Here is a 20,325-nt window from a genome sequence, read left to right as displayed (position 1 = left end):
GTGGGCAGAGGCCTGCTACCACAACAAGGGACTCCCTTTCACTCTACCCCCTGCTGCCCAAACCCTAACAACAGACGCAGCAGACTATGTATGGGGGGCTCACATGGCAGGGCAGTGCATTCAGAGCAAATGGAACCCGAGACAGATGCACCTGCTTATCAACCAAAAAGAAACGTTAGCTGTACAGAATGCTCTGACAGCCTTCAAAGACCTTGTTACTCCCAGGACAACTACTGGTAAAGACGGACAACACCACAGTTATGTGGTACATAAGCAAGCAGGGAGGAACCCACTCCTACCCTCTCTGCAGACTAGTCATGGCTCTGTGGAGCACAGCCTTGAGCTACCAAGTGCACCTGCAAGCTCAATTCCTGCCAGGCAAACTAAATTCACTGGCAGACGACTTGAGAAGAAATCTCATGGACCCACATGTATGGAAACTAGAACCCAAGATATTCAACCTCTTGAACAAATGGTGGACTCCAGAGGTAGACCTGTTTGCCTCTCCTCAGAACTACCCGTTGAACAAATTCTGCACCAGAACTCCCCACAGTCAAGCTTGGAAAGTGGATACCCTGTCCTTTACCTGGGAAAGTCTCTCGGTTTATGCCTTTCCCTCTCTGCCTCTCCTCTCGAAGGTTCTACTAAAGATCAAACAAAACAAGCTAGGAACAATACTGATTGCACCAGACTGGCCATGCCAGCACTGGTACCCCCTCTTGTGCAGTATGACACTGCTACATCCATGACACCTGCCTCAGACTCCTTCCCTGCTGTCCCAGCTGGTGGGCCAGATTCTGCACCCTCAGCTTCAAACCCTGAACCTTGCAGCCTGGCTAATTCCATGAGCTCTCCTCTAGCATCCCTCAGTAAGCAGGTGTGGGATGTCATTCTAGAGGCAAGGAGGCCTAGTATCAGAAAATCCTATGCTGAAAAGTGGAAAAGATACTTCCAGGCTCAGGGGATGGCCACAACGGTGTCCAGCTTACCTCATATTCTAGAGTACTTAACAGAAATTCTCCACAAGGGCCTATCCTTCTCTTCAAGTAAGATTCATGCCTCTGCCATTTCAGCACATTATAATACAAAACCACCCCTCTTCTCTCACCCCTTGCTAAAACAATTCCTTAGAGGGGCCAAAAATTTAAGACCCCCCCCCCCCAGGAGAGCTCCCACTCCAGCCTGGGACCTTAACTTTATATTGGAAAAGCTCATTCTTCACCCCTTTGAGCCAGCTGCAACAGCAGAGTTGAGATTCCTTTCTTGGAAAACAGCTTTACTACTAGCCATCACTTCTGCAAGAAGAGTGTCTGAATTACAGGCCCTCATGGCAGCAGAACCCTTCATTTTCTTCCATGCGGACAGGGTTTCCCTCGGGACTAATCCTTCCTTTATGCCCAAGGTGGTGTCTAGTGTGGCCCTAAACCAGTCCATTCATTTGCCTACTTTTTCCCTAATCCACAAAACATAGGGGAATGGATATTGCACTCTCTGGATGTGCACAGACAACTTAGATTCTATTTGGACAGGACTAAGCCTCTCAGAAAATCTGACCAGCTGCTAGTTGGCTTTGCTGCAGGGGCAGAGGGGAAGGCCATTTCAAAGCAAACCATTTCCAAATGGATAGCCCATTGCATTCATTTCTGCTACAAGCACCATGGAAAACCTACCCCACAGGGGATTAGATCACATTCCACCAGGGCTGCATCTACCTCTATGGCATTTCTCAGAGGAGTCCCTACCAGGGACATCCTGGAAGCTGCTACCTGGAGCTCTTACATACCTTCACCAAGCATTACCACCTGCCTGTCTTTTCTAAATCCAGAGCTGGATTTGCCACAGCAGTCTTGCAGGGCTTAACAGATGGCCCTAATACTCTTTAACTATTTCCTCCCTTCCTTAGCTTTGGGAATCAACCCAAATGTGATGACTGCAACAGTGAAACACGAAATGTAGATGTTCAAGTGTATTCACTGTTGCCGTCCTGGTTACCCTCCCTCCAGCCCCCTGACTTCTCTTGGCTCTACCCTTCCTTCTTGTTTGGTATATATATTTTTTCATGTGTATTTGCTTTCTGATGGGGGTGTACCATACCATATAATTGCTTCCTATTGTGGAGGCAACTTGACATCTGGGGCAAGAAAAACTGATGTAATGCCGTCAGCTGCATGTTTTATACCCCTGATGTCCTGACTTCATGGAAGAAGCGACAGCATCCAACACAGAAATCTGAAGACTCTGGTATTCAGGCCGGCTGAGGTCTACTGCAGGCAGATAACCCAAATGTGATGACTGCAACAGTCAATACACTGGAACATCTACATTTATGGTAAGTGTACACATCTGTACTTTCTTTCACACAACATGCATCTGTACATACGTACGTATACACACACACACACACACACACACACACACACGATACTTGGTTAATGTTGGCAAATCTGTTTCTTCAGTGTCACTGCACTTGTTTCCAAACCCACTCTTATGACCCCTGCTACCCATCACCATGTCAGCACTTGTCAGTCCACAACTGGAAGTATTGCTGTCCATTATAGTTTTCACTAGCAGAAAGGTAACCATGCACATACATGTGTTGGCGAACAGTGGGACTTTTAATCCCGCTTCCCAAAACAGTGCTGGAATGGCTAAGAGGTGCAAAAACTATTGGCACATGTCAACTAAGGACACCCCAGACATTGCAGCAAACTCATTGCACTGACGTCACTATCCCTCAAGTAAAGCTTCAGGCCAGTGTCAGTCCAGCTTCTGCAAAGTTCTGTTACTCCATATATGCAGTAATTACACACATGCGTGCGCACACACAGATCTAGAATGTCACATGACCATGACACAGTAACCAGCTGTCGACAAAACAGTGTTGCATGGCTACTGTGTTCAAATAAACTTATGTTTTCCTGTTTTGGGGCGCGGTACATAGTACAGTTGTGTACCTACCATAAATGTAGATGTTCGAGTGTATTCACTGTTGCAGTCCAGGTTACCCAGCCTCCATCCCCCTTGCTTTGCTGGGACTTATCTATACTTCTCTATTATACAACCTATGTGGTGTATTTGCTTGTAGATGAAGGTATTGTTTTTATTTTACTGTATTTTTTATAAGCAAGATGTATTGCCTACCTTTTTGGGGGCACCGAACATCTGGGGCAAGAAAAACTGAAGAAAATGGCGTCGGCTGCATCTTATATACCCCTGGCACACTGATGTCAGGGAAGAGGTGACAGCAACCGACACCGGACTAGGACTTTGGAATTCAGGCCGACTGAGGGTAGCCTGCCAGCAGGATAACCCAAGTGTAATGATTGCAACAGTGAATACACTTGAACATCTACATTTATGGTAGGTAGACAACTGTACTTTGTACCCACGGTGGTGGTGCTGCTGTAGCGTTGTCGCCTCACAGTAAGATGCTGTCTGGTTCGATTCTCAGAGCGTCTTCTGCGTGGAGACATGCGTGAATGGGCGTACCTTCTTTGAAGGTTGTGCGTCAGGGCTGGTAACTTGGCACGTAAAAATCAACTACCAGTCATTAGCAGACCAGAGTTCCGCTGTGGGGACCCCTAACCAGGAAAAGCCAAAAGAAATAACAACGCAACTGCACTTTGTGTACCCTTACCGTAAATGTAGATGTTTGAGTGTATTCACTGTTGCAGTCCTGGTTGCCCTCCCTCCATCCCCCTTGTCTCTCTCTCTCTCTCTCTTCCTCTCTTCTTACAGGTATTTTTTGGTATTTACTTTCTACTGGTTGTGTTCTTCCACCATAACCTAGCTCCTTATTTGGGGGGCTCTTGACAGTGCAAGAAAAACTGATGTAATGGCGTGGGCTGCCTGATTTTATACCACTGACGACCTGACGTCAGTCCTGGAATGACAGCAACCGACGCAGAAATACTAAGCCTCTGGTATTCGGGCTGACTGAGGGCTACCCCTGGTAGGATAACCCAAATGTGATGACTGCAACAGTGAATATACTCGAACATGTACATTTATGATGTGTACACAACTGTACTTTTCGGACAAATGGGTTCATCAAAGTTATAGATGGCAGTGGAAGGAAATCTCTCCTTTTCAAGAGGTAATTCCTCATCCATCAGACCAGACGCTTGTTTCCCACTGTCCTTCAACACATAGCATCTCAGAGAGTGATAGAATCAGTTCTTCTTTCTCATGTTGGGAATTTTTTTTATCCAATTATGCTTTTTGTGCCAAGTAAAGAAAATGCTTGGAGACCACTTCTGGATCTTTCTTTCCTAAACCTGCTTGTGATAGTGTCAAAGTTCAAAAAGATGAGTCTTCACAACCTGTTGCCTCTTCCTCATTCAAGTTTACTGGTAACACTTGATTTAAAAGATGACTGTCATCAAATCCCTATTCATCCAGACCTCAGGCATTTCTTAAGGTTGTGTGTGTCTGGATCACATTATCATTTCTCTTCCTTACCCTTTAGACTATCCACTGCACCAAGAGCCTGCACAGTGTGTGTAGCTCCAGTTGTAGATCATTGCAGGTTATAAGGTATTCAAATTTTTCCATATGTAGACAGTGTGTTGCCTTTGCAGAGTGTTTTAAGTGGCAGGAATGTCTCACTTAGGTGCGAGATCTCTTACATAAGTTCAGTTTCCAAGAGAAGAGAAGTCTTTTCTGACTCCTTCACACATGACTACTGTGTACCTGGAATGAGAGCTGCGCACCTCAGTTCTGTCATCACACCCTACGCCAGCAACCTAAGATGTTGGCTCTCTAGCTAACTAGACAAAGAAGAGAGACAACGATGGTGGGTCTTGGGACAAATGCTCGACAAATCAAGCACGGAGTATGGTTATGAGAATCACCCAAGCAAAGCAAACACTGCTTGTGATGGTCCTTATGGGGAATCTGTCTACCATACTGACATTTTCTCTTTTTGGATGACATGTAAACTCATAACCAAAAGAAAAATAAGATAAGAAGAAAACCTCAATGGGACACTTATATGAAAATGGTTTGGTAACCAACATAAATGAAAGAGCACTCAGACCAGCTACAAAGAAATTCTGAGGTATGTTCATAGGTAGGTACTAGACTATTGGCCCGAGGGCTGAAGTAAGCCTAGCCAACAGTGTATTGGCTTTCACCATCCATGTAGTGTTAAATTCCTGCCTCTCTATCGAGCAGAGCCCCGGACATGATCCCAGGGGGTGAATTTCCTATCACCCATCCACTTATCAAGGTTTTTCTTGAAGAGTGCTAATAATAAGTTCTGCTTGACATAGATGGGAATTTTGTTCCAGAGCATGGGAAGTCTCTGGGACATGAATCTATCCCTCCAGCATGTCCTATTTATTGTGGTGAGATTTAGGTCCCTAGAACGTGTAGCTCGGGGAGATTGGGATTTCTTTAAGTGGCGCATGTCCATCAATTCCAGGTTTGACATAGCTTTGTATGTCAGACAGAGGTCTCCTTGGAGTAAGCGGTATGCGACCGAGTAGAGTTGGAGTTTCTTGTGCCGGTTGGCATAGGGCAACTGTTTGAGGTCAGCAGTCCTCTTGGTGAAGTACTTTTGGGGCTGTCTTGTGAGATGCATCCCAAACAGGGCATTGTGTTCAATGAGGGGTCTGATAAGTGATGAGTAGAGGGGGGCGATGACTTCCTTTTTTCTAGATGCGAACCCTTTTGTGATTAGGTGGGCCACCTAGAAAGATTTTCTGACCACTGTGGCAATGTGGTTATCATAGGAGAGGTTACTATCTGCTTGGGTCCAAAAGTCTCTTATCACACTTTTTGTTAAGTGAACTTCCCCCTATATGGTAATTTGTGGATACTGTGTTGTTACCAAAGGGGATAACGAAGCACTTTTTGGCATTTTGCTTGAGGCCATGGTTTTGGCACCAGGTGTCTGTCTCGGTGAGGCCCTTTTGCAGGATGTCTACGTTGGCAGGGGAATCGATAAGGGCTCCCAGTTTGCAGTCTTCCGTGAACTTGGTTAACCATAGACCCTCTGTGTTCGCTTGCACTTCGGAGAAGTGTATGCCGAACAGAAGAGGTCCTAAGCCTGAATCCTGGGGCACTCCACTTGTCACTGATTTGGAGTCAGATCTGGAGTCTACAACTCTCACCGTGTGGGTTCTGTCTGTGAGCCATTTGGCCACCCATCTTGTGACGTAAGGGTTTATGTTGGGGTTGAGGAGTTTATCTATGATTCCTCAATGGGGGATAGTGTCGAAGGCTTTAGCGAGGTCCAGGTAGACTGTGTGGACCACCTTGCCCTTGTCTGTGGCCTTGGTAACTGTTTCAGAAAAGTCCACCAGGTTTAGGAGACATGATCTACCCTTCCCAATTCCGAAGTGGGTAGCATCCAAAGTTTGGACGTTCCAAATGTCTTTGTTTATGAGTTCCATGATGATAGGCTCCATGGCCTTGCAGACCAGGCTTGTTAGACTAATAGGTCGATAGTTCCCAGGGTCTGTGGTGGCTCCTCTTTTGTGGAGTGGGATAACCATTGCTGTGCGCCATTCAGTGGGCACATCATAGCCTGTGTTGAGGCTGTGATTGAACATGGAGGTTTAGGTGGGGGCTAGTTCATTTTGGAGTTCGTGTAAGACGCAGCCTGTCTGGTCCCATGGATGCTGTGTTTTTGGCTTTAGAGAGTGCCGTTTTCACCTGCGTGTTTGTGATTGACAGGACTGTATAATCATCTGGTATAGTTATAAGCCCTTTAGGGGGTGGGGGGCAGTAAAGTTTGCAGTGAACCTATCTGCCAAGATGTTGGCAAAATCAGTTGGCTCTGTGTATTTTGCTCCGTTCTGTTGTAGCTCGGTGCAGATCTGCGTGTTGCCATGGAGATTCTTGACATAGCTAAAGAAAGCCTTGTGCTTCCATACATCACCTTTTTGCCCTACTCTGTGAATGGGGAGCATACATGTGATGTATGAAGTCCTTAAAATCCTAAAGCTTTGGTATACTGGCCAGATGTTAGGCTACACTGGGTGCGGAATCTCTTTAGTAAATAATACTGCAACAGTAAAGAGAAGGACATTTAATGTTATAGCAAGATTTTACACAATTGTACTTTCTGTGGTTTTATTATATTTGTGCAAGTTATTGTCCTGTGGCCTTTCCTTACTCCTCCATCAAAGTTCATTTGTCAGTCATTTCAGCATGTCTGCACATGTAGCCTCCTCTTCTGATGCAGTCTTATGTCATTATGTTTTTGAAAGGGTTTTTATTAGAGTCTCCAAGAAAATTGGTGGCCCCTCCTTGGAATCCTATTTTTATGTTAGAAAAGGTAACACTTGCACTATTTGAACCAGCTAATCTGGCTGACTTGTGGTTTTTAACAGGGAAAACTGTTTTACTGATTGCACTGACTTCTGCAAGAACAGTATCTGAGTTGAAGCTGTTATGGTGAGTCAGCCCTATCTCATTTTCCTCAGAATCCAGGGGTTCATTGAGAACAAATCCTTTTATACTTCAGCTTTTCTTTAAGCCAAGCTATCCAAATCCCCAATTTCCTTTCTGAACCTAAAAATGAGGGAGAAAGGGTACTTTATTCCATGGATTTCCACAGACAATTCAGGTGCCACCTTGACAAAACTAAATCTTTCAGATCTTCAGATCAGTTTTTCATTTCTTGTGAAGGGACAACTATGTCAGAACAGACTATTTCCAAATGGTTTTCTCAGGCTGTTATTTTTTTGTTATACTCAACACAATAAAACTATTCCAGGCAGAGTCAAGGCCTTTGCTTGATATGTGTTTTTTTTTTTTTTTGGAAAGGGTTGGATTCTAGAAGAATTCTAGAAGCATCCACTTGGTCCCTCTCTACACGCATTGCAAACATATTTCCTTCTATAGGTCTAGATCAGACTTTGATAGGACTGTTCTTCAACCTCCCAAATGTAGTAAGCGAGGGTAATCTAACCATATAGCTAGGGTTACTGCAGCAGTTATCAGTATGATGAACATAACACAAGTGTGTAAGTAAACTTAACATAACAATAGATGTCCAAATGATTACTGCTGCAGTAGCCGCCCCCATCACCCTCACGATGTCCTTCAAGGATGCAACTGCAGTCCTTGCATATGGGTTGTCCTGCCTCAGGCAGCCCTTCGGTCGGCCGGATTCCAAAGTCTGGGTCCGGCGTCGGCTGATGTCGCCCTTTCCCCGACGTCAGAGCACCTGGGGTATAAAAGCGTCAGCCGACACCATCTTCTTCAGTCTTTCTTGCCGCGTGGCGCCCAAAGCAGAAGCAGTTCACAAGTGCCGGTCGACCAGCTCCTGTGTTTTCAGCTATGGAAGTCTTCATAAAAGCTAAGTACCCCATTGGGGACCTTTTCTTGCCTAAGCCGATGTCAGATAAAAGTGAAAAAGTTAATAATTGTTTAACTTGTGGGAAACAAATACCTCATAAGGATTTCCACTCTTACTGCCTACCCTGCCTAGGCCCAGAACACAATGTCTCGGCCTGTGCAGCTTGTGCCTCTTTCAATAGACGCACTCTTAGGCGTCGGTTAGAGTTTGCACAGGATTATTTTGGGGAAGATTTCTGTTATATCATGCCGTCGGAGCTTCCGACAGCACATTTACCTAAAAAACGGAAGGATAAGGACAGACTCCTGCGGTCTCGGCCGACACCACGCTTAGGCCTACCGCGAGTGTCTCGGTCTCTTCTGAGCCAGTTTCGTAACCGCTGCAGACCGACGACACCGCTCCACCAGTTACTTCGGTACCGGAGGCCAGCTCGGTGCCGGTTCCTGTTCTCCCCTCTGAGACCGTAGCCCAGGATATTTCTGACACCATTTCAGTGGATAAGACTACTCCAGCACGTGGGGCTGCCAGGCCTCCAGTGTCTATGTCCATTAAGGCCTACACACATGCTAAGTCTCTCCCTCCAAGATCTGTTTCTCTGGGATCCACTTCTGGTTCTCAAATTTTAAGTTTAGCTGAGGACCTTATTTCTTTAATTAGGGGTTCACAGCCTCATCCAGATAGAGGCTCTCAGCCGCCTTCTGACAAGAGGCCTAGGGTTGAGCAGGTAGACTCCCAGTCCTCCGATGAGGCCTAGGGTTGAGCAGGTAGACTCCCAGTCCTCCGATGAGGCCTCAGGTGACTCTGCACATTCAGACTACCAGGAGGAGGCCTTCCCGGCCTACGAGGATTCTGATGCGGAGGAATCTATTCCCTCTGCTTCTCCTCCTGAGGAGTTTTCCTTTGGGGAAACGCTTCATTCCATGAGGGAACACTTCAAATGGCAAGGCCAAGAATACTCAGATTCTAGGAAAAGGTTAAGGGAATTTTTAAAGCTACCTCAGCATAGACCCTTAGCTATTTCTCCAGTTTTAAATGTTTTAGATGATGTGTACTTAGAATCTAGTGTCTCCCCTGACTCCCTCCCCCCTGCTCCTGTCAAGCCAGACAGGTACTACAGGGTCCCAGACACACATCAATTTCTGTTCAAGGGCCATACTGCTGACCCTGAAACTATTTCTCAGGGGCCTAAAGGGGTTTCCTCCACTACTGCTAAGAACCCACTCCCTTCGGAAAGAGATTCTAGGGCTTTAGAAAGGTGGGGCAAGAAAGTTTATACATCTTCCACCCTTTCTATGCGAGCATTAAATTGTCAATTTCATATGATTCAGTATCAGGAATACATGTTGGATGACTTGCAAAAGAAACTGGCTTCCCCTGAACCATTAGATAGAAAGGGGTTACAGTAATTGGTTCATAATACTAAGCAGGTTAGCAGCCATTTCCTTCAGTGTGGATATGATGCATTGGAAGCTTCATGTAGAGCAGCAATGACAGGTGCGGTCATACGCAGACATGCTTGGTTAAAGGAACAAACATTGCCAGACCATGTGAAAATTAAGCTTTTGGACGCACCACTAGAGAAACATAAGTTATTTGGTGCTACTGCACAAGAGGTTTTAAAGAAAATAGAGGAAAAGGCAAAATCAGTGCAAACAGTCAAAGATTTCCTCCAGGTACAGCCTCCAAGATTCAGCAGGAATTGGCCTTCTAAGCATTGGTCCTTTCCTGACACAGACAAATTTCAAAGAGGCAAAACAGGCGTGGCAGAGGTAGAGGGCAAACTCGAGGCTCCTACAGAGGGCGTCACTGGCAGCCTCCAACCAGAGAGGTGGGGCAGGACCTTCCACTGCTCCGCCAGGACAATCTCAATGACTTGACTTTGACTCCGCCATCCAGGGCTCAATTAGAAGCACCTTTGGGCGGAAAATTATCTTTATTCTCACAAAATTGGCACAATATTACAAAGGACAAATGGATACTGGAGATAATAGACAAAGGATACAGATTCCATTTTCATACACTGCCAACAAGACATGGCAGGCCAAACCTGCCACCAAATCAAAGGGCAGAGGCACTCAAACAAATAACAAACCTACTTCAAATAAGAGCAATAGAAAAGGTTCCTTCTGCAGAACAAGGACAAGGATTTTATTCAAGACTGTTCATTGTTCCAAGAAAAGAAAACCAATGGAGACCCATTCTGGACTTGTCCGCACTGAATACTTACATTATTGTGCCAAAATTCAAAATGCTGACTTTACAGCAACTCCTTCCCATGCTGGGCAAGGGGTCTTGGCTGGTAACTCTGGACCTCAAGGAGGCATACCTGCATGTCCCAATCAGACAAAGTTGCAGAAGATACCTCAGATTTTCTTGCAGGCTCAGAGCATTATCAATTCTCAGCATTGCCCTTTGGCTTATCTACTGCACCCAGAGTGTTCACGAAATGCCTGGCATCAGTAATTGCACATTGCAGACTCCAGGGGATGCAAATATACCCTTACCTGGACGACTGCCTTATACAAGCGGACAGCCAACAAGCCTTGTTAAAAAACTTGGACTATGTCTTTCACCTACTGCAGGCCTTGGGATACACAGTCAATATTCAGAAATCAAGTCTCGTAACATTCCAACAAATACCTTTCCTGGGTGCCACACTGGACACAAACACCCAGATGGCGTTTCTGACAAAAGAAAAACAAAAACAATTACCAGAATACTTCAGAAGATTGGCAACACACACCCAGATGACTGCAAGGAAAATCCTGCAGACCCTGGGATGTTCTTCATCTCACATTGCTGCAGTCCTTACACTTGGGTAGTCCGCTGTCCTCGGTCGGCCCGAATATCAAAGTATAAGGCTGACGTCGGTCAAGGCGCATTTGACTGACATCAGGGGTACAAATCGCATGACCGGCGTCATATCCTCAGTCTTTTGCCGATGGTCCGATGCAGAAGCAGCATTGCAAGTGCGGTTGGCGTTCTGAAATTTTTCGAGAGTTTCAGACCGAGTTAAAGAATATTTTAGTTTTTCTTGCCTCAGTGGTTTACGGATGTCAGAAAAAGTGAATAATTGTATTTCTTGTGAAACAGATACGCATAGAGACTATCATACTTTGTGTATTCCTTGTTTAGGGCCTTTGGGTGTCGCTCTTGTGCTAGATTCAATAAGCGCACTATAAAGAGAAGATTAGATTGTGCCAGGTTAGTCTTCGGAAGGTGCAATTATAAAATGCCGTCGGATGCTCCCTTCTTCGAAGCAAGGACAAAGCAGAGACTTTGTTATTGCAGGATGTGGCCTCTCAGGAGGCAGGTCAGGCTGAAGGGGCTTCTCAGGTTACTATACTCCCCTTCCTAGGGTGGTTAGGCCCTCTCCTTCTGTTTCTCTCCCAGAGGCAGGCCAGGTTTAGCTTCAGTTGGTGTCACCCCTAGTTCTTCAGGAACTGTGCCCAAGAAGCATATGCTTAAAATGGCAGAAGATTTGATTACTTTGATTAGGGGTTCTTTGCCCTCCTGATAAGAGACCTAGGGTGGAGCCTGAGCTAGGGAGTTTTGAGCAGGCTTGGATGTTTCAGAGTCTTGGCTGAAGACTTGCAGGAGTATTCTCCTTATTCTGATTCTGATGTGGATGATTCTACTCCTGCTTCTCCTCCTGAGGATTTTTCTTTTCAGAAACTCTTCATTCCATGAGGGAGCATTTTAAGTGGGAAGGTCAGGACTTCTCTGATTCCAGGAAAGGCTTAGGAATTTTTGTTTTACCCCAGCATAGGCCTTTGGCTATACCTCCTGTTTTGGATGTGGTGGAAGATGTTTTTACAGAGGCTTCTCTTAATCCTGATTCTTTGCCTCCTGCTCCTGTTAAACCGGATAGGTATTACAGGGTGCCTGAAGCTCATAAGTATCTTTTTAAGAGTCCTAGGGCAGACCCAGAAACTGTTAGTCAGGGGCCTAAAGGTGTTAAGGCTTCTGTTGTCAAGAATCCAGTTCCTACAGATAAAGAAGCCAGGGCTTTGGATAGATGGGGAAAGAAAGTTTATACTTCTTCCACTCTAGCTATGAGGGCTTTGAATTGCCAGTTCCACATGTTGAAATACCAAAACTATCTCCTTTCACAATTGAAGTCTAAGGTTGATGCTCTGGTGGAAGGTATTGATTGTAAAGAGTTACAAGATTTAGTACATGTTTCTGAACAGGTGGGTAAGCATTCTTTGCAATGTGGTTTTGATGCTGTACAGGCCTCGTCTAGGGTGGCTGCCACTGGGTCAGTTCTTCGCAGGCACGCCTGGCTGAGGGATCAGAATTTATCTGACCATGTTAAAACAAGGATTTTAGATGCTCCTTTACAATCTGATGTGTTGTTTGGTTCTCCTGTTGAGGCAGTTTTAAAGAAAATGGAAGACAAGGCTAAGTCTATGCAGACTGTTAAAGATTTTTGCAGGTTCAGCCTCCAAAGTTTAGTAGAAATTGGCCTACTAAGGGGTGGACGTATCCTTCTTATGATTCCCAGTCTAGGGGTAGATCTAGGCGTGGTAGGGCAGAGCTCAGGGCTCTTTCAGGCCTAGAACAGGGAGTTCTCCTGCACAGTCTTCGGTGAGGGCAGGGTCAGTCCTTTCCAGACCCAATGACCTACCTTTTCAGCTGCCAGAGCCTTCTCCTGGCAGCACCTTTGGGAGGAAGGTTGGCACTTTTCAAAGAAAATTGGAGTTTAATTACCCAAGACAGATGGGTATTGGATATCATACACCACGGTTACAGGTTTTATTTCCATACCTTGCCTCCTTTCAAAGGCATGCCAGACGTTCCTCCTCAACAAAGAATAGAGGCTCACAAGCAAATTTCTCTGTTACTCCAAATAGCCATTCAGCCGTCCCTATGCCAGAAGTGGGCCTAGGTGTTCCTAGTACCAAAGAAAGGGAACACGTGGAGACCAATTTTGGACTTATCTATCCTCAACACTTATCTGGACATTCCCAAGTTCAAAATGTTGACGTTACAGCAGCTTTTACCTCTGCTGGGCAAAGATCATTGGATGGTAACTTTGGATCTCAAGGAGGCTTATCTTCATGTTCCTATCAGACTGAGTTGCAGGAAGTATCTGCGTTCTCGAGCTGGGACTTCTCATTATCAGTTCTCTGCATTGCCCTTTGGCTTATCTACTGCGCCCAGAGTGTTCACGAAAGTTCTGGCTCCAGTGATAGCTTTCCTCAGGTTAAAAGGAATACAGATCTATCCTTATTTGGACGATTGCCTGATTCTGGCTCAAGGAAGGGACAAGCTTCTTCATCATTTGGATTATGTGATAGCAGTGCTAAGGTGCCTGGGGTATTCTGTGAGCGAAATAAAGTCCAGTCTAGTACCCTCTCAGGACATGTGCTTTCTGGGTGTGAGACTGAATACAGCATCCCAGATGGCCTTTTGACCCCGGACAAACAAAAGAATCTTTCCCTTTACTTTCATCAGTTGTCTCATCAGTCCAGGCTGACTGCAAGGACAGTCCTTCAAGCCTTGGGGTTCATGGCATCTTGTATTCTGGTGCTTCCCAATGCCAAACTGCATATGAGGAAGCTACAATGGTATCTCAAAATGTATGGACACAGCACTGCCAGGATTTGGACACTGTCATTCAAATAATACCTTGCATTCAAAAGGAATTGTTGTGGTGGGCTCAGGAATGTCACCTAAACAAGGGACTCTCTGTGACCCGAGAGGCGAGTCAGATTCTAACGACAGATGCCTCAGACAAAGCTTGGGGAGCTCATCTGAATGGAAAGTGGATACAAGACAAGTGGCCTGCCAGACTACAACATCTACATATCAACTTGAAAGAGATGTTAGCAGTCCAGTTTGCATTAATAGCTTTCAAGGATTTACTTCTTCCAGGGCAGGTGTTGATTCTAACAGACAACACAACTGTCATGTGGTACATCAACAAGCAAGGCGGAACACATTCTTATCCTCTATGCAGGCAAGCAATGATTTTGTGGGAGACTGCTCTCAGTTTACAGCTAAATCTTCAGGCAAGGTTTCTGCCGAGCACAGAACTCCTTAGCAGATGTGTTGAGCAGACAAATTATGGATCCCCACGAGTGGAAATTGGATCCTCGTGTATTTCAGAAATTGACAGTGTCATGGGGAACTCCAGACTTAGATCTGTTCGCTTCTCCACTAAACCACCAGCTGCCAAAGTTTTGCACAAAAAGGTTTCATCCCACAGCTTGGAAAGTGGATGCTCTTTCTTTCAATTGGAGCAATCTTCATGTGTATGCCTTTCCGCCTCTGCCTCTCCTCCCAAAGGTACTACTAAAGGCCAGACAAGACAAGCCAAGGATGATTTTGATAGCTCCAGATTGGCCTCGACAGCATTGGTACCCATTACTGAGAAGCCTGGTATGGAAGCCTCCATGGCCTTTGCCTTCCACACCTGTTGTCTCAGGAGGACAGTCATTTGCTCAATGTCAAGCTTCACTCTCTGCACCTAACAGCCTGGCATATTCTGTTTTGAACCATAGTGGGCCTCCACTTCCACAGCAAGTTTTGAATGTTATTTTGGAAGCTAGAGGCCTAGTACAAGGAAAGTGTCAGATAAATGGAAGAGATTTTTATTTTGGAGTGCAGCAAAGGATTTTGATGTTTCTGAGCCTAATTTAAGTGTGGCTCTTCAATATCTTACTGAGTTACTGGACAAAGGTTTGTCCTTCTCTTCTATTAAGGTTCATGCTGCAGCAATTTTCACTATGATTGTGACCCACCATTGTTTTCTCATCCTTTGTTCAAGCAATTTCTTAGAGGGGCAAAGAATTTAAGACCCCCACGAAGAGCTCCTACTCCTGCTTGGGATCTCAATTTTGTTGGAGAAACTCACTCTGCAACCTGTTGAGCCTGCAGCTACTGCTGAATTAAAGTTTTTATCATGGAAGACTGCTTTTTGTTGGCTATTACCTCTGCAAGAAGGGTTTCTGAGTTGCAGGCTTATGGCGGTTGAGCCTTTCTTAATTTTCCATAAGGATAGGGTATCTTCGTACTAATCCTTGCTTTAAGCCTAAAGTGGATTCAAGTGTGGCTTTAAACCAAACTATTCATTTGCCTTTTTATGCAAATCCCCAAAATAAAGGAAAAGATTTTGCACACTTTAGATGTACACAGGCAGTTGCGATATTATTTGGACAGAACTAAAGGGTTCAGGCAGTCTCAGCAGTTATTTGTTTCTTTTGCTTTGAGTTCTCAGGGCAAGCCTGTGTCAAAACAAACTATTTCTAAGTGGATTGGGTTTTGCATTGCTTTCTGTTATTCCCATCATGGCAAGGAGATTCCAGCTGGGATTAGGCCTCATTCCACTAGGGCTACTGCCGACAGCTTTTTGAGGGGTGGCAACTAAGGATATTTTGGAGGCAGCTACTTGGAGTTCAGTGCATACTTTCTCTAGGCATTATCACCTACCACTTTACTCTAAATCCAGGGCTGGTTTTGCCACTGCTGTTTTGCAGGGCATTTTGGCAGCTCCTGCTTCCTTATAGTTTGGCCATCCTCCCTTACCTCTGCTTTGGGATTCTACCCAAGTGTAAGGACTGCAGCAATGTGAGATGAAGAACATAGTACAGTTTTGTACCTACCATAAATGTAGATGTTAAGATCCACATTGCTCTCCCTGCTTCCACTCTGTAGTTAGAGGCGGTTGTGTGGGTTGGGTTGTCAATAGGGTGTGTATTGTATATATTGTACATATTTTAGTGCTAGGATGGTTGGTTGTTTGTTTGCTGTCTTTTGGTTTTGACCTTTATTTTTAGGGTCTTCTGACATCTGGGCAAGAAAAGACTGAGGATATGACGTCGGTCATGATTTGTACCCTGACGTCCTGATGTCAGTCAAATGCGCCTTGACCGACGTCAGCCTTATACTTTGATATTCGGGCCGACCGAGGACAGCGGACTACCCAAGTGTAAGGACTGCAGCAATGTGGATCTTCGAACATCTACATTTATGGTAGGTACAAAACTGTACTTTTCATGGCATCTTGCATTCTTCTGATTCTGCATGCAAGGCTGCATGTGAGAAAACTACAATGGTATCTAAAAAGTCTATGGTCTCAGCACAGCCACAGCCTGGAAACATTGATCCCACTCATTCCATGCCTTCAAAAGGAATTTCTGTGGTGGGCTCAAGCAAGCCAAATAAACAAAGGTCTGCCTTTCAGCAAGCCTCATACAAGTCAAACCATAACAACAGACGCCTCAGAGCATGGATGGGAGGCACACATGGAGGGCAGATGCATTCAAGGACAATGGACACAAAAAGAAAAGTACCTGCATATCAACCAAAAAGAAATGCTGGCAGTGATACATGCAATCAAGGCCTTCGAAAAGTTCATGCATCAGGGCCATCTACTAATAAAGACAGACAATACCACAGTTATGTGGTACATAAACAAGCAAAGAGGTACCTATTCCTACCCTCTTTGCAGACTGGCAATGAATCTCTGGGATATTTCCCTACAACTGAAAATAGAGCTACAATCCCAGTTTGTACCAGGGAAGGACAATGTTCTGGCGGGCAGCCTAAGCAGAAACATCATGGATCCACACGAATGGATGTTGCATCCAGACATTTTCGTACAAATAGCTCAAGCATGGGGAAGGCCGGATATAGATCTTTTTGCCTCCCACTTCAATCACCATCTGAAAAAGTTTTGCACAAGGGCATACCATCCTGAAGCATGGAAGGTGGACGCTCTCTCCTTCAGTTGGAACTCTCTAACACTATATGCCTTCCCACCTCTACCTTTGATGACCAAGGTGTTACTAAAGATCAAGACAGAGCAACCGAAAGTCATACGGATAGCTCCAGACTGGCCAAGACAACACTGGTACCCACTCCTACGGAGCTTGACACACACCAATCTGTGGCTTCTTCCTCAATGGCCACTTCTTCTGACACAGCACAATTACAGGACACTACACCCCAACTTGAAAACATTGAAGCTGACAGCTTGGAAGATTCCATGACTATTACTCAGGATACACTTTCCAAAAGGGTAAAAGATATCATCCTGGAGGCGCGCAGACCTTCCACTAGAAAAACATACTCAGCAAAATGGAAGAGATTTCTTATCTGGAACAGCAAAAAGGGTCAAGACCCATCAGTGATGAGCATTCCACAGATCCTGGAATACTTGGCTGAAATGCTCCACAATGGCCTTTCATATTCTTCCATAAAAATACATGCTTCAGCAATATCTGCCAAATATAACACTGATCCGCCTGTATTTTTTCACCCATTGCTAAGACAGTTTCTAAGAGGTATAAAGAACATCAACCCTCCAAGGAAACCACCAGTGCCTGCATGGGACCTCAACTTCATGCTGGAAAAATTAACTCTTCCTCCCTTTGAACCAGCAGCATCTTCAGAGTTGCAATTTCTGTCTTGGAAGACAGCCTTCCTTCTGGCAGTAACCTCAGCAGGAAGAGTCTCCGAGCTACAGGTCCTTATGGCAATACAACCATTTCTCATTTTTCACCAGGACAGAGTTTCTTTGAGAACCAATCCGTCATTCATGCCAAAGGTGGTATCCAGGGTGTCCCTGAATCAAGCTATTCACCTGCCTACCTTCTTTCCCAATCCTCAAAATAAAGGTGAGAGACTTCTGCACACCTTGGACATACACAGACAGTTGTGCTACTACTTGGACAGAACAAAGTTTTTCAGAAAATCTGACCAGCTTTTTGTAGCTTATGCTGCTGGATTGCAGGGAAAAGCAATTTCCAAACAGACAATTTCTAAATGGATTGGAAATTGCATTCGATTCTGCTACTCTTTTCATGGAAAAGCTGTGCCATCTGACATCAGGCCACATTCCACCAGAGCTACAGCCACCTCCACAGCCTTTTTAAGAGGAGTGGCAACAAAGGACATTTTAGAAGCTGCTACATGGAGCTCCGTGCATACATTTTCCAAACATTACAACCTGCCTTTATATTCCAGATCCAGAGCAGGGTTTGCTTCTGCAGTCCTGCAGGGCATTTTAGCTACACCATCTTTGTCTTAGTGCCTACCACCCCCAGGTTGGCTATGGTATTCAACCCATATGTAAGGACTGCAGTTGCATCCTTGAAGGACATAGTACAGTTTTGTACCTACCATAAATGTAGATGTCCGATAGGTATGCAACTGCAGTCAGGTTTTCCCTCCCACCTACCCCTCTCTGGTATTCCTTTGGGTTTCTACCCCTCATTTTAGCTACCTGGGGTAATCTTTTATGGTGTATTTGTTTTTATGTTATTCTACTTGTCTGGAATTTTTTCTCTATTTTCAAATTTTAGCCTTCCTTAGAGGGCACCTGGCTTCTGGGGCAAGAAACACTGAAGAAGATGGCATCGGCTGACACTTTTATACCCCAGGCGCTCTGACGTCGGGGAAAGGGTGACATCAGCCGACGCCGGACCTAGACTTTGGAATCCGGCCGACCGAAGGGCTGCCTGAGGCAGGACAACCCATATGTAAGGACTGCAGTTGCATACCTATCGGACATTTACATTTATGGTAGGTACAAAACTGTACTTTTTGGTGTTTATGCCAGGGTGCAAATACTACATTTTTATTCCTAGCATTGTCCTTTTAGGGTTCAGTCTCTCTCTCTGTCTGTTGGCGTGAAATCTCATTAGGGCTTTGCTCTCAAATCTCTCTTAAGTAAGCCCAGCTCGAGCTGACAAACTGCTTGGGGCGCATGTAAGTTGCCCTTAAGGTTTGGAAGTTGTCCGGCTGTTGTATCTTTAGCAGGATGTAACCCATATAGCTAAGGCTACTGCAACAGTGATCATTCAAACATCTGCTTTTATGGTAAGTTTACTTTACATAACTGTACAGTTTTAATATTCATGTAATTATTATTAGGAAACAATTGAAACTGATACCAGATGGTCATAAATACTAGATATGAAGACTTTATTTTTAATTTTACATTTTAGCTTATTTCAGATTTTGAAACATTGATGTTTTCACTTAATTTCTTTGTTTTTGTTACTGTTTGATGTTAAAATAGCAAAAAGTATCATTGGTTGCTTCATGAAGAAAATTTTATCTCGTAAGATCACAGGAAAATGTTGAGCACTGAGATTTACAAGGTAGTAGTTCATGGATATTAACCTGTAGCTTAGAAAGTATTTATTTCCTTTGCTGCTGAAAGATGCATTCATTGTCAGGGGATAGTAAAACAAACTCTAGCTAATACATGTTTTCTGAGAGAAGTATTGTGTGTTGCAGCATGGTGCAGGTGATAGTTCTAACGTATTGCTTAAGAGTCATAGTCGTAACAGCAGTGGTGTCAGCACAGCAAGTGGAGGAAGTGTGGAACCTACCACTCCTGACAGTGAAAGACCAGCCCAGGCATTGCTTCGAGACTATGGTATGGAGATACTGCTGAAAATGATTTCTTATATGCATCCTGTTTTCTTTGAGAGCATTGTGTGGATGACCTTGACTTATTTGATTGCTCTTGATCACTGTTTTTGCATGCCTTCATGTTTTGCTGTTAAAAAAGTCTGCATCATTATGAAGTAACATTTTGAGACTCACTACATTTTCTAAATAGCAAATAAGACAATTTTTTATGAACAACTATTTTAAATTTCATCATATTTGGATAATGCTAAGGAAAAAATAGGGACATAGTTTGATAAAAATTGGGCATTTTCTGTCTGTGTTTGCATTCTAATTGTTCACACTGAAAACCTTCAGTGACTGGCCCTGTTTCTTCATCTGTCAATGCTGAGTTGATGCAGACTTTTGAGTAGAGCTACTAATTGTTTGTTCATTCATGCACTTAAATAGTTATGTAAAGACCTTTATGTTGTGCACATATTTTTACAAACTGTAAACAGCTGTGAAGATTGATTTTATAATACATAACTGAACATAGTTATGGAATTTTTGAATTTAGTAAGAGGAAGGTGAGGAGGAATAAAGCTATTTTAATGGGCATTGCCATGGTTAGTGACCAACCTTTATAATGACTTTGGGGAGAT

At 44.5% G+C, this 20,325-nt stretch overlaps 1 protein-coding gene across 2 annotated transcripts in view; it reads left to right on the top strand.

Moving 5' to 3' along the window:
* RALGAPB (Ral GTPase activating protein non-catalytic subunit beta) overlaps window positions 1–20,325 on the top strand; it is a 3,411,848-nt gene that overhangs the window by 1,918,506 nt on the left and 1,473,017 nt on the right. For both annotated transcript variants that reach the window (XM_044090192.1, XM_044090191.1), the window contains exon 15: window positions 19,565–19,706. In XM_044090192.1, the coding sequence (XP_043946127.1) occupies window positions 19,565–19,706 (142 nt within the window). The remainder of the gene's footprint in view (window positions 1–19,564; window positions 19,707–20,325) is intronic.

Source organism: Protopterus annectens, chromosome 12.part0 (genome assembly GCF_019279795.1).
Source record: "Protopterus annectens isolate FY-2018-M chromosome 12.part0, PAN1.0, whole genome shotgun sequence".
In the NCBI taxonomy this organism is placed as follows: domain Eukaryota; kingdom Metazoa; phylum Chordata; order Ceratodontiformes; family Protopteridae; genus Protopterus; species Protopterus annectens.
The sequence above is the reverse complement of the archived record's forward strand: the minus strand, read 5'-3'. Positions and strand labels throughout refer to the sequence as shown.